General features: G+C 30.9%; 2 protein-coding genes across 3 annotated transcripts in view; one reads left to right on the top strand and one right to left on the bottom strand.

The window, feature by feature from the left end:
* The window catches only part of LOC114129261 (uncharacterized), a 38,232-nt gene extending 25,722 nt beyond the window's left edge, over window positions 1-12,510 (bottom strand). For both annotated transcript variants that reach the window (XM_027993936.2, XM_027993937.2), the window contains exon 1: window positions 12,129-12,510. The gene's annotated coding sequence lies outside the window, so the exon portion shown is untranslated. The remainder of the gene's footprint in view (window positions 1-12,128) is intronic.
* On the top strand, window positions 30-5,909 carry LOC114129262 (uncharacterized). The gene is made up of 4 exons (XM_050203844.1): window positions 30-548; window positions 4,295-4,333; window positions 4,478-5,082; window positions 5,154-5,909. Exons 3-4 carry the CDS (start codon window positions 4,543-4,545, stop codon window positions 5,907-5,909), a joined length of 1,296 nt encoding a protein of 431 aa, XP_050059801.1. The 5' UTR covers window positions 30-548; window positions 4,295-4,333; window positions 4,478-4,542.
* Window positions 12,511-13,351: the final 841 nt, after the last annotated feature.

Genomic DNA, 13,351 nt, shown 5'->3' with positions numbered 1-13,351 from the left:
TAATTTTCGACTACGTAAAATATGAATAATATAAGTTTATATGTAGTTTGTAACCAGTTAACCTTAATGGCAGTTTTTATTAGATACACTGAAAGTATATAAACGAAAATAGGAATAATATTTTTTTAAATTTTATCGTACAATTTATAAATATCGAGTTGCTGTGTAAGATTAAGTAAACATAAATAATGAATTCACGTGTTCGTTCAAAAAAATATGTTCTGAAGGTCACTTGTGTTATTTATTTTTATGAATTACGAACCATAGGTTTATTAATATTTTTATAAATACGTAAATTTATTATTACATTATAATATTATGCATATTGTATTATTTATAATAATCGTTACCCAACAACAAAACAGTATATTAATTATTTGAAACGTTCAATACCTACCTACTTAATATCCAATATCAAAACTTAAGTAATTTTATTGACTATATAACATAATTCATCACGTAATGAATAAGCGGCACTTATAGAACAACAAATATTGATGAATTTCCGAATAGATAAAAATCATTTGATAAACTAGGTTCATCTCGCAGTACGTATTCGCATTATAATAACATAATATGTAATAAAATTATACAGGTAATATTAAAATAGTTAAATTTTAAGTACCAGGTGTACTTAAATAAGGTACAATGTTAACTTGTTATTGAGGTAATTAATATTTAATATAAATTATAATTGTTAATCGAAAGAGTACAACAGATTACAATTGTTGATAAACAATTTGTTTTGATATGAAATTATATGAACGATTTTAATAAGCAATATCACTTGGCACTTCATAAGTACATGATAAAAATAAGTAATAACTGTAGCCAATTTATAACCTTAAATAATAATGAATAAATAGATATGTAATCAGTGATTGATATTGTAAGTAATAAATAATATTTACAAATTACTAATGGTGAATAATTACTAATAACTACAATTATTGTTTTCCCCACCTAGATTTTGATGATACATTTAAAAAAATAAATGGTGTGAGTAAAAATTTATTTTAAGAAATTCAATTATATAAAACATTTTAAAATGTTCATATAATCCATAAAAAGGATGAATAACACAGTTATTCGCACAGAAAAAAGAGGATAAGCTATTATATTTAAGTCTTCTCTTCTTACTCGTATAAACGTAATAAGTGATAACAATACATATTCTTTAAATATGAAACATGACTTTAAAACCTTTTTAATGTTGTTTACCAAACCCTTTTAAATTCATTCACAATAATGCTGCCATAGTGCCATCTTTGATCAATTTCCTAACCAAACCTTATAATAAAATTCATAATCACCGCTCAATTTGTATAATTAAATTTAAAATAATACTTAGTATTAATTTTATCTCGTTTAAAACCTAAAAAACATTGTCAATTATAGCTTTTAATTTCAATATTTGCACTAAAAATTCAATATAATTTTGATAGCCAAGTGGTCCATGCCACTGAAAGTTTAATAATAATTAAAGTATTTGGATAATACAATTCCATGGCTTTTATTTATTTTCTTAAAAAGGTTATTACTTATTAGGTAAAGTATACGTATTATTATACGGAATAATGTGTACTAGATATGATAGATATGATAATAACAATCGAAATAAAATATTTATGTTTTTATGTACCTAATTATTTTTTTAATTAAATTCATATTATGTTTACTCGTATGATAATCTAGAATAAAAATGTATTGTGACTTATAATTTGATTAAAATGAATAGTTAAAACGATTTTAGCAATTTTTTTAGCGCACAATAATAAAAAATAAATATCTATGTTAGACAATATGCAGTTTTTGCTGTTAGATTTTCCTCCAAGTATAATTATTATTTAATGTTAAACAAGAAACTGCAATTCATAATAACAAAAATTATTTGAATTTGGTTAACATTTACTGTTTCGCATCATTTATTTTCATATAATACTCATTCATCATAAACCATAGTGTCTATAACCAAAACGTTCAAATTCTATATTCTAAATTATGTTATTAAAATAATATTATACACCACAACAAATATAAAGTACACATATATACCACTGTTGCGTTACCTAGCTACAATTATTTAAATTTATATGCCATAAATTGTTATAGTTATTATTAACTCTAAGTGATTAAATTAATAGACCTAGAAGCTTCTTAACCATTCGAAATATTAATGATAATTTTATGATAGACATATTATTATATATACGAATATACTTATGTTAATATAATAATAATATAATGAAATGTAACAACTACAAGTTCAAAGTTTATAATACGTTTATTACATATATTTTTTATGGCTACATACATTATACATAGGTGATTATTAAAGATTATATTATATATATATTGTATTATAATTTAACGATAAAAAAAGAACTTAACCAAACACTGTAATAATGTTGGTTTCAGTGCCATAGATTTTCCCGTGATATTACCTAGGCAATAAGATAGGCTACTTCAAATCTCGGAGTACGTTTTAAAAAATAAGATAGGTAGTTACCATCATAAACATATAGATACTATTTACCAAACCTTTGGATCTGGGAAAATTTATGAGTAATAAATGTTTCCAACTCCAAATTACTAAAAGAAACACCGGGAATTCAAGCAAGTATACGATAAAAACAGTATAGTCAATACTCGATGTAAACCATTGTGATTTGTGAATTGCAAGTTGGACACACAAAAGATTTAACGAGTTATAAAGGGTAAATCGTAAAATGTTGCTTTTAGCGTCGCATCCCATTGTTTTCCCCGTATCTAAGTGGTTTTGGTGATACGTATAGATCATAGCTGAATGTCTCTTTTGCTAAAATATAATAGAAATAAATAGGTATAATAATTATTTATAATACACTTGTACAATATAGTCGTCGCAAATCGTAATAATAATACACAATAATTATGTAACCAATTATCCTTAAGAAACGCATACTTTTGGTCCACCGTATTTTATCTATAATCCGCTATCTATCCGTTTTCGCTAGAAACATTGTATTATTCACAAGAACCCGATTATGATTCTAATATTATATTGATTTTAATATTTATCGTGTTTCGTACTGAAACGAATTTATTAGAAAGATTATTTCGCATACCTTTGACAAATGTCGAAACATACGTTTTTATCAGAGACCGCAATATTATTGATTTCCATATTCCCGACAAATTTTACAAATGATGCATGACCGGATTATTAAAAACAAATTGTTTTGCATTAATGCTGGAACATCACGCACTGCAACCGTCCGAACATCGCCGAATTGGCAGCGTTGAAATGGCAAATCAACATCGACATAAATGTCCATTTCCCCAGCACAAGTATAAATCAATACCGCTATCGCCATTTTATTTATTCCTGTATGGTGTACCATATATAGACTTTTATTAAATCACCTTTCGTCCCGATTAAAGCAGGCAGACGGGTAGAAATATATGCGTACATGTACCATAATACATCACTGTAACAAAGTGAACTTTAATATTACAAAATAGGTTTTATCGAATTTAAAAAATAAATTATTATCCACTGAAATATTAAATATTTGAGGGTATTGCATGCGTGTTATGTTTTTCATAAATTCTTTTCCGACAACGTCGATACGTTGTGTATCACAAATATCATAATAATATTACTGTTATTTCAATTCTCTCGCCCATAGTTTTTTTTTGGTTAATATTCTGTTAAATGATTGTAAATTGTAATCCACTTAATAAAATATTATAATATTTTAAAAATTAATAATAATAAAAAAAAAGTAAGTATTCAATACTATATTATATGGTCAAACGATTTCATGTTCTCGTATCGAATAATTAAAATATTGAGAATACAAAGAAAAACATTTATAACACACTTATTATGTCCATCGACCGTGGATAGAAAAGAGTACAATCGCAGGAAGCAAAAAAAATAATAATAAAATTAAAAATCAAATCTCATTACAATAATAAAAACATATACTATTCGTTTTGGCGTGAGAAATATGTGATTAGACGTGAAATCGTTTCAGAATAAAAATAATAAACTATTTAAGTGTTGTAGTTTATTAAAAATAATTAATAATATACATCAACTATCAAAACTCAGAATATGAGTGTATAGTACCTATATATATTATTTTTGTGTACAACGTTCGGAAGTTGACAAAATCATTTGTATTCATAACGTTCGGATTACCTACATCGCACGGCGTTAACAGATATAATCCTTTGAAAAACTTTATCGCTCAGCACATCACATAATACCTATAATAATTTATGCACATAGATTTTTTATTTCCAGATTTGAACCTTTTATGCGTCGGATTTTGCTCCAAATTGGGTATGTATTTTACGCTTTAGAATATCAGGTATAGTAAATTTGTTTTGGATATAAAAGTGCTACATCATTTAGATTTCCTTCCCTTTCAACTGTATAAAAACTGTAAGAGACGTCACATGAGCTGTATGCATTTTTCGTTTTAAGATCGACACAAGCAATCGTTCAGTTCTGACAGACATACAGTAAAAACATAATATACAGTATAGGTCATGCGTCATAGACACATCGCTACCACGGACTTCGATCAATCGCCACTGTTGCTGATTCTGCTTCAACTAACCTTCTGGCCGGTCAGCGCAGACAGGCGTTACGATCACCACTTGCTCGGCACGAGTCCGGCGTGGAACAGTTCTTATGACCCACGAGCCGTCATCCACAGTCGGTTCCAAATGACTCGATCCGGGCGCGTGATAGTCGTGTCCCCACGTTTCCGGCCCGGCGTCCCGTTTACGTTGGGCTCGTTCCGGACTGCCGGGCCTGACGACCGGGCCATCGTTGAACCGGACGTGTTTCCGATGCCTTCGGGGTACGACGCACACCGGCCTGAAACAACGGCATCTAGCACTGACTCGAGCACGGTCCCGCTCGTCAACGTCGTCGACCTCAGCATCGATAACATCAACGACGTGGTGTGGTTGTTGGACGTGGGCGTGGTGGACACGATGACCGGTAGTCCGAGACGTGTCGCCCCGGCAAAGATCGTCAGATTGGAAATCGACGAAGATCAGGACCACGGAGGACCGCCAAAGGTGCATTATCGCGATACCGTATATAATAATACCGTATTCGTTCGGAGGTAATCGTTTCCTCTCTTTCGCAGTCGTCGTACAAGACGTTCGAAATCAAGAAGGCGGAGATCGACACCGCGAACGACGGCGATACCGAGGTTTCGTCTTGCCTGCAATACATTACCACGTTCCGATCGCGAACCGGAGACTGCAACCATTACGCTTTCGTGTCAGACGCGGCACGGAGCACGGTTATAGTGTTGAACACGGATACTGGTGATCAGTGGGCCATGGATTTCCCGCAAAAGTCAACGGGACCGGAAGCAACGCCACGTGACATATTGTTCATGGTGCTGTTGCAAACGGCCAACGGTCAGACGTGGATCTATACCACGTACATGTCCGGTTGCAAGGTGTTCGCCGTCGACCTCGAGTACATCGATCGGTGCACGTTAGACTCAGCCCAGCCTGCCATCGTCGAGGTAGGACACAAACCATACCAGATCACCGTGCTCGGCACGGACACCGGTAGCCAGATGTACTTCCGGCGGCCCTCCGAGAACGAGATATGGTCGTGGGACGCCAACTACGGCCCATTTCATCCGATTGGCTTTCATCTGGTATCCAAGGGCCGGGACTGCCGAGCCCCAGTGCACGTGGCCCCCGGTTACGGTGGATTTGTTTACGTGCTCAGGAACAACTTTGCCGACTACGTGCGCAATATCACCGGTTCGATGGGCGCTTACAGCCTTATACAGCCCGTGTTGACCCTGCCTTCGTCTCGTTTGGACTCCACAACTTGCACGATGTCGTCCAAAGCCGACAGTTGTTCGTATCAGCTAATCTGAATTTATATAATCTGTATTTTATAATATTTTGTATCTTAATTATTTTTTTTTCTTTTTCACGATGTCTCTTTTCCGTTTTATATGTCTTTTTTTTACGTAATAATAATATGCACGTCATTGATTTCGTCGCGTTTGTTAATCGACAATAAAATCGATGTATTTTTTTTTTTATATTTTTCGTTTATATACTTTTCAGACTACGCTTTAAATAATCAATTTATACTAATAAATAATTATTATGATTTAATGTTTTATTATTTATACCGCGTTTTCTAGCCTAACATAATAGATACAATTACAGAACTTCAGATATTCTTTTTTGGATAACATTGTTATCATGTAAACATTATTTTAAAAAACATCTTGTTTATTTAATTATTATACCCACGCGTCATTAGTATTTATAATATATTTTATAGAGTTTAAAAAACTAATTAATTTGTAGCTATTAAAATATTATCGTCTTAATTGACCCGTATACCTATGTTGTGTTATGTATATTAGACAGTAACAAACTTTTCTTTTGCGTTTAACACTCAAGTATTAATGATCAATCATACACCACTAATGACTAAAGTTTCCTTTTTTGGATGAATTTTTCACTCGGAATATTATCACATTTCTCACATATAATATAATTATATTAAAATTTAAGAACTACAAGTCATACTCAATAGACTAAATCGTTGAAGTCGCATTTTGGAGGATAATTTAAGTGTATTGAGAAAAAAAATAGAAAAATGTATTTTATGGATATTAATGATATTTTATATTATTATAAATAAAAGGAAAATAACAATAATTTATTAAAATGAGAAATAATTATAGTTCAATCTTCAATTGATTGTTGTACCTAACTGTCATTGAAAAAAAAAAGCTTTTACATTTGATGTAGTGTATAGTGGGTCAAATAATTGGCAATCGAACAATTCGGTCACGAGCAGGTGTCCGCGATATCGAATTGTTGACTATCATTTAGTTACCTATATCGAGTATGTTAGAAATTTAGAATACGCTGTAATTATTATTTTTACTCGTATAATATGTATGTATATATAAGCACCCATTGAACTTGTGATCGGCTGAAAAATGTTGTCACGTGAATCACGTTAAATCGAATTCACTTTTGTTATTGTCGATGGCACACGATTTTTTTTCACATAAAGTTGATAGATATAATGTATAACATAATATTATATATTAATACAAAACAAAATGAACATCGCAATAAAAACTTATTGCAATTTGTAGAGCAGAATATGAATCGTTAGAGATGTGCCTGGAACGTTTTTCGCAATTAAAAAATAAACGAAAAACCTTCTTATCGAAATATTCTACGCGTTTATTGCAGAATAAAACATTTTTAATATCGGAATAATAACACGTCCTTTCCGAGATGCGTCGCATGAAATAGGTCAATCGTTTTAATTATTTTTTTTTCCAAGAATATAATATATACTATCGGCGTATATACATATAACAGTGATAATATTAATTCGTTAAATAACTATCAAATTCATCACGTAGATTTCATATCGCATCTCTACGGACTATGATCAATTTACATAATATTATTTGTTTTCAGAAAATCTAATGCATATACAAACGTGGATAGAAGTTTTGATCAGATATTATAATATTAAATACTACCCTCGCTACTTTAGTCATCTATATCGATCGCGATAAATTTGCCATTTTTTATAGTACCTATACCTATTTAATTATTTTCTAACAAAGGTAAGCCGTAAGCGTATATTATACTAAACCCATATTCAAAAGTGCTGATACTGTGTTTCGGGTGACTTTATATTTGAAAGCAATGATAAATCTTTGTAGTGAAAAAACGGTTTTGAATAAATTTCGGTTAATCCAAAAGTGGTTGTTACTATACGCACTCACCGATTTAAATTTATTTAAGATCATACGGTACAGGTACTCTGATATTTTATGCACTGTTTAATTAAAAATGTATCATTCATAAAACACACATTTATCACTCCAAAATACAGTAAAATAATAAAAAGGCATAATTCACCATAGTTAAAAGCAAAGTAATATTATTGTCTTAATTTACTCTGAATCTAAATCGATCAAATAAGTAAAAATATTTCTGTCTTTCTACGATTTTCAAACTATACAGTAGGTACTAGGTATGTATTTTATACGTAAATATACTCACATCTACGTTTTGTTTAGTCTGTTTTTGGCATTTGTTCAAATCTTTTAAACAACTGACAAATAAAACATCAAATTGACACGGACATTTAGTGGTTTAATTAAATTTATCCATATTTTGTGTCACTATACAAAGTACACTGATCCAAGTCTACTTGAAACTGTTATTAAAAAAAATAATAATATTTTAAAGTAAGTAATTACATCCATTTCAATACTATAATATTCCTAAAATAATTAAATAAAACCTTTTATTACAAATACCGTAGCTATTTTTTGCTCACAAAGTCTCAATTTAAATGTATTTTAAAATATTAAAAAATTAAAGGGCACGTTTACAAAAAAGTACTTATCATTCTTAAGACGCATTCAATTCTATAAATTCTATTTTCATTAAATTAATTAAAAATTGTTAATCCCATGATAATCTCATTATTTAAAGTGACGTTTCGGCATAAATAACGTATAACGTATATATTATTACATCTATAGTTTTTACTATAGTTAGTTGATCATTTCTTAAGAGAAAAATTCAACATACAACCACAAATATAAAAAATTTATAATTATATAATTAATCATTTTATTATTATTTTTGATAAATAAAAACGAATAGTGTACCTAGGAAAATAATTAATATAATATATTATTTCATCCTTCAGGTTTCATTTATTATTTCATTTTTATTCTTTAAGGATACCTTTCCATTTTAAATATATAACAATATAGTTAAATATATTATATTATATTCAACAAAGATTCAATAATAACCATGACTTTTAAATCAATACATAGAAATATACTATACTATATTATTACTATATGGCATCTTGTTCTATATTATATAATCGATATTTTTATTAGAAGTTGTATTTTATTTCTATAACCTAACCTAACATATTTTAACTTACTAGAATTTTTAATAGTACTTCGTTAATATAAATAAACATATTGTACTCTACAATATTATGTATATATTTTTGAATATATGTCATTTATATTTACCTGTAGAAATAGTCTTAAATCACATATAGCTTAAACTAATTGACTGTTAGGGACGTTTAATTGAACGATTTCAATTGTTTAATATCACTCTAGGAAGAGGTGACCTTCGAATAATTCAACAATAATTATTTTCACATTCAATTAGATTATTTTTTTTTCGTCATAGAATGATTTAATGTGAATTATTTATACATGTTATATTTTTCTGATTCATCACTCCTAGAGCGTCATCCAACAATACATTTAATAAAATTCTCATATAAAATATATAATGGTATGTAAACTTGAATCCATCTGCATACAGTCAATTATTTACAGGTAATTATAATTATTGTATGAAATTAATAAACGTTCCATTTATATCATTAATTTTCAATATATTCCTATTATAATATAATGATTGTTTAATCTATTTAAATTATTGTTTTTATTTTGTATGATTATTTCTAATAAAAATATATAAACGTATATATGTCAAATTAATTGTGTTCAGTTGTGACTATAATGTGAAGAAACGAATATAACTTAACCTACTATTAGCACTGATATTTCAAGTATCATAGTAATATAGTATAAATAAATTTACATTATATCGTACCGCAATAATGTTATATGCGTATTATATTATATTAGTTATAATTTAATATTCTTATATCTACACAAGGCAAAAAATGTATCACTTTTATATGTTGAAAGCTATATCAACTTATCATGATCAATATTATTTAATATTTAGTCCTAGACTACTTTAAACTATATTTGTATAGGTAGTAGGTACATATGTACATAATATTTGTGTCAATAAGTCAATAAAATAGTACTAATGAATAATGACATTTATCCATTTATCTCGTTAATAAATTATGACGAATAAAAAGGCCACCTACTGATAACCAGTAGTTCAATCAAAAATTTGTGATAATAAAGTTTATTTTTCGGGCAAATGCAATATTATTATAAATGTACATAAAAAACTAATAGATATTATTAATTATTACAATTTAAATTTAAAAGTATAGATCTATCTAGATATTTAATAATCACTAATCGGTAAAGTTAATAATTTACACAATGTGCTGTTTGCGTATGACAAATTATAGTAAAGTAAAATCCTTAAATAATATTTTAAATACTTTTATCATTTTGAATATAATATGCATAACTAAATTTGGGTGTAATATTATGTTAACAAGCAATAACAATAAATTATATGATTAACAGGTCAAACCATAAAATAAAATGTACAGACATCATGCTGTCTGCTTGTAATTTAATCGATTTTTATAAATTTGATTAGCCAAGAAAAATTATATAGGAAATAATTTATTAATTTATTTATTAAAAAAGTTCTGCGTAAAAAATCTAAAATTTGTTTACAAGTAAAGCACTGTATTAATAAAAGATTCAACTAAAATTAGTAACGACAAAAATTAATTTCAATACCTACATAAAAGTCAAGGGAAATATTAATTTAAAGCACATATAATTATGCACCGTTCTTTAGGTTAAATTGTAACCTATATTATATTTTTTGTAATATGATTATCGATATTTATATGGTATAATAATACTTAATAGATAAGTAATGATTAATGATTATAACCTTTCAATGATAACGATAAAATTAATAATTATACCTATACTGCATAATATGAACCATTAATTATTATTAAAAATACGTTTTTATTTATCACACATTGAGTATAAAATCAAAACAGTCAAAGAATATATATATAAATCCCGATCATTTATAATATTGATAAATTTTATTACGGAAAAAACTACATTTATATTATAATTAAATTTAAATTTAACACACAATACAACTTTATTATGGATGCATACCTGAAATATGGATATAGCTATTAAATTTTAAATTAATATTACTGAATTAATTAATTAATCAAAATAATCTACTTTATGTGTTATTAAACGGGCCAATATTGAATGTATAATATTATCTGTCTGTAAATACTCACGATTGTTTTGTGTAGCTCATAATTACGTTAAAAATAATATACACAAAAATAACGAAATACTTTAGTCTATAACAATAATTTATCAGTAAAAAGCTTTTTGAAAATATCTGCTGATGGAATGTTCTATATGTAAAATACTCTTATACTATAATAACACGTAGGTAGCAGATCAATATTTACGCTTGTTATATACGATTGACCCTATCACTGAACGGGTTGTCTAAATGAAAAAACTTCATAATTACTCGTTACTGAAAATCAGCATATTAATAATATCATCATAATATATTTATATACCTACTGGTGTAATACATTCGCAGCGCGTCATGTCGTACGAAATGATATTAGTGATGCGCATTAATTATTTAACAATATCACGTTGAACACGTATAGACATCCAACAAGAGTATATAGGTACCTATTCGTACACAAATGCATAATACATCCTATATGTATGTCACAATGCTATATTTAAAACGGCATTTTCGGGGCGGTTTGGTGTCCGCAGAGACAACGTCGATGGCTGGATCGAACGACCTGTTAGACTGGATGATAGGCAACCTCAAGTGTATATATATTAAAATACTCTTTTAAATATAAAAAATCGTTTCAAACGCGATAAATGCGTTTTACAGGTCATGGGATATTGATTTTCACTATTATGACTATTGTGGTACGTCACGTAAAATCACCTGGAAGACGAGTCGTCGACACAGCAGAGGATGGCCGTGTACAGAAAAGTGCGGAAGTGATATTTCGCGCGACGGCCCAGAAAAAGTGTTTGTCAACTAAAACGAATTTTCGCGAGTAAACAGTTGGTGCGGATTAGGAGATGTACGTGACACGGCATGTTGGTGACTACAGTACACTCGATACACTCGTCGGAGGAAACTTTGATGCAGAAATAAGACGGTTATAGTCGATCCTTTAGCGCACGCCCGTACAATCGCTCTCCCCAGAACGAAGTGATAAAAACGTCGGGTATACGATGGTCGCACAAGGGGCGCTCGTATAAATATGCGTAGTACTACAGGTGTATAAAATATACGATCGTACTCACGGACGTGTAAAGGATATTCGACTGCTCCGGCTATTTTAGAGCGTTACATCGGCGTCTTCGTCCTTTTCTCGCAGCGCCGTGGATATAATATACGTTATCGAACTGCACACACGAATCTAACACCCGGAAAACCACCGGCGAGTGTGACGTGAAATCGAAACGAACGAAAATCGAAAAAATCAAAAATCCGTTGGAGCCGATTCGCGGTTCGACGGCGTTATACGTATATATATGATGTACGCCGGTCGCGCGCGCGCGCACGCAAGTCTGTGTGTGTCGCGCGTGTGTATGTGTGTGCGGGGAAAAATATTTCGCGACTCTTTACGGCGCAGGCGACGCGGCGACGGCCGTGCGGTTTCTAGAGCCGCTGGATGCTAAAAATGCCGCCGCCGTCGTAGTCGATCATACACACGCCGCCCGCGCCCGACCGTGGACCGAGGCCGGGCGGCGCTAGCGCTCCAAGCGGTCGCGGTCATCGAAACAGCCGCCGCCGCCGCCGCCGCGTCGTCCTCCGTGGTTGGGATAACTATAGATTTTTTGGCCTAGGGCAAGTACGCGGACGACCACAATAGCGGCCGTCCACCGCGAGTTGTCGGCGGTGCATCGGCGGCGATCGTGTGCACTCGGATGCAGCGCGGTGCACTTGCGAAGTAGCCGCCACCGCCGCCGACGAGCTATCGCTTTATAAGGATAACGATGATACGTCAAAGTGTGCAAACACTCGATGACGTGTGACGGAGATGACCACGATATTATAGGTACCGATCGTTATGAAATCGGTCTGGGTTTCGACGCACTTATACAAGCTAGGCCGTGTCGACGCAGATTGCTGTTCCAAAAGTATAAACGCATTTTTTTTTAACCCAAAACGAGCGAGGCGATTTTATATTCGTGTGAGTTCGTGGTCATCATGGCAGAGTTTATACGACCGTGTGTTTAAGCGCGTCGCGCGTTGGAAAATGTTTATCGTTCGTTTTTAATATTTGATTATTCGATGTACAAAAAATGACACCGATATAGAGATCAACCAAATAGTATATACAAACATTATATATTTTAATAATCGATTATTATATAATTTCGTTATTTAATCATATTATTAATTATTCGTATTCATTAGTAGGTAGATATTTGTAATACAAGTGTGTACGGTCAATGCTCACCTTGTATAAACCGAATCCGTGGGACTAGAAAATAATTGTATTTGCCTAATGTAAGTGATG

This window comes from Aphis gossypii, chromosome 3, assembly GCF_020184175.1.
Source record: "Aphis gossypii isolate Hap1 chromosome 3, ASM2018417v2, whole genome shotgun sequence".
NCBI lineage: Eukaryota > Metazoa > Arthropoda > Insecta > Hemiptera > Aphididae > Aphis > Aphis gossypii.
Note: the sequence above shows the minus strand (reverse complement) of the source record. Positions and strands in the feature narration are given on the sequence as shown.

Bases quoted from the DNA above. Each gene is read 5' to 3' on its own strand.
- LOC114129262 (XM_050203844.1), top strand. From the start codon at position 4,543: ATGCGTCATAGACACATCGCTACCACGGACTTCGATCAATCGCCACTG. The intron at 5,083-5,153 runs GTGCATTATCGC...TCTCTTTCGCAG, and splicing joins ACCACGGAGGACCGCCAAAG to TCGTCGTACAAGACGTTCGA.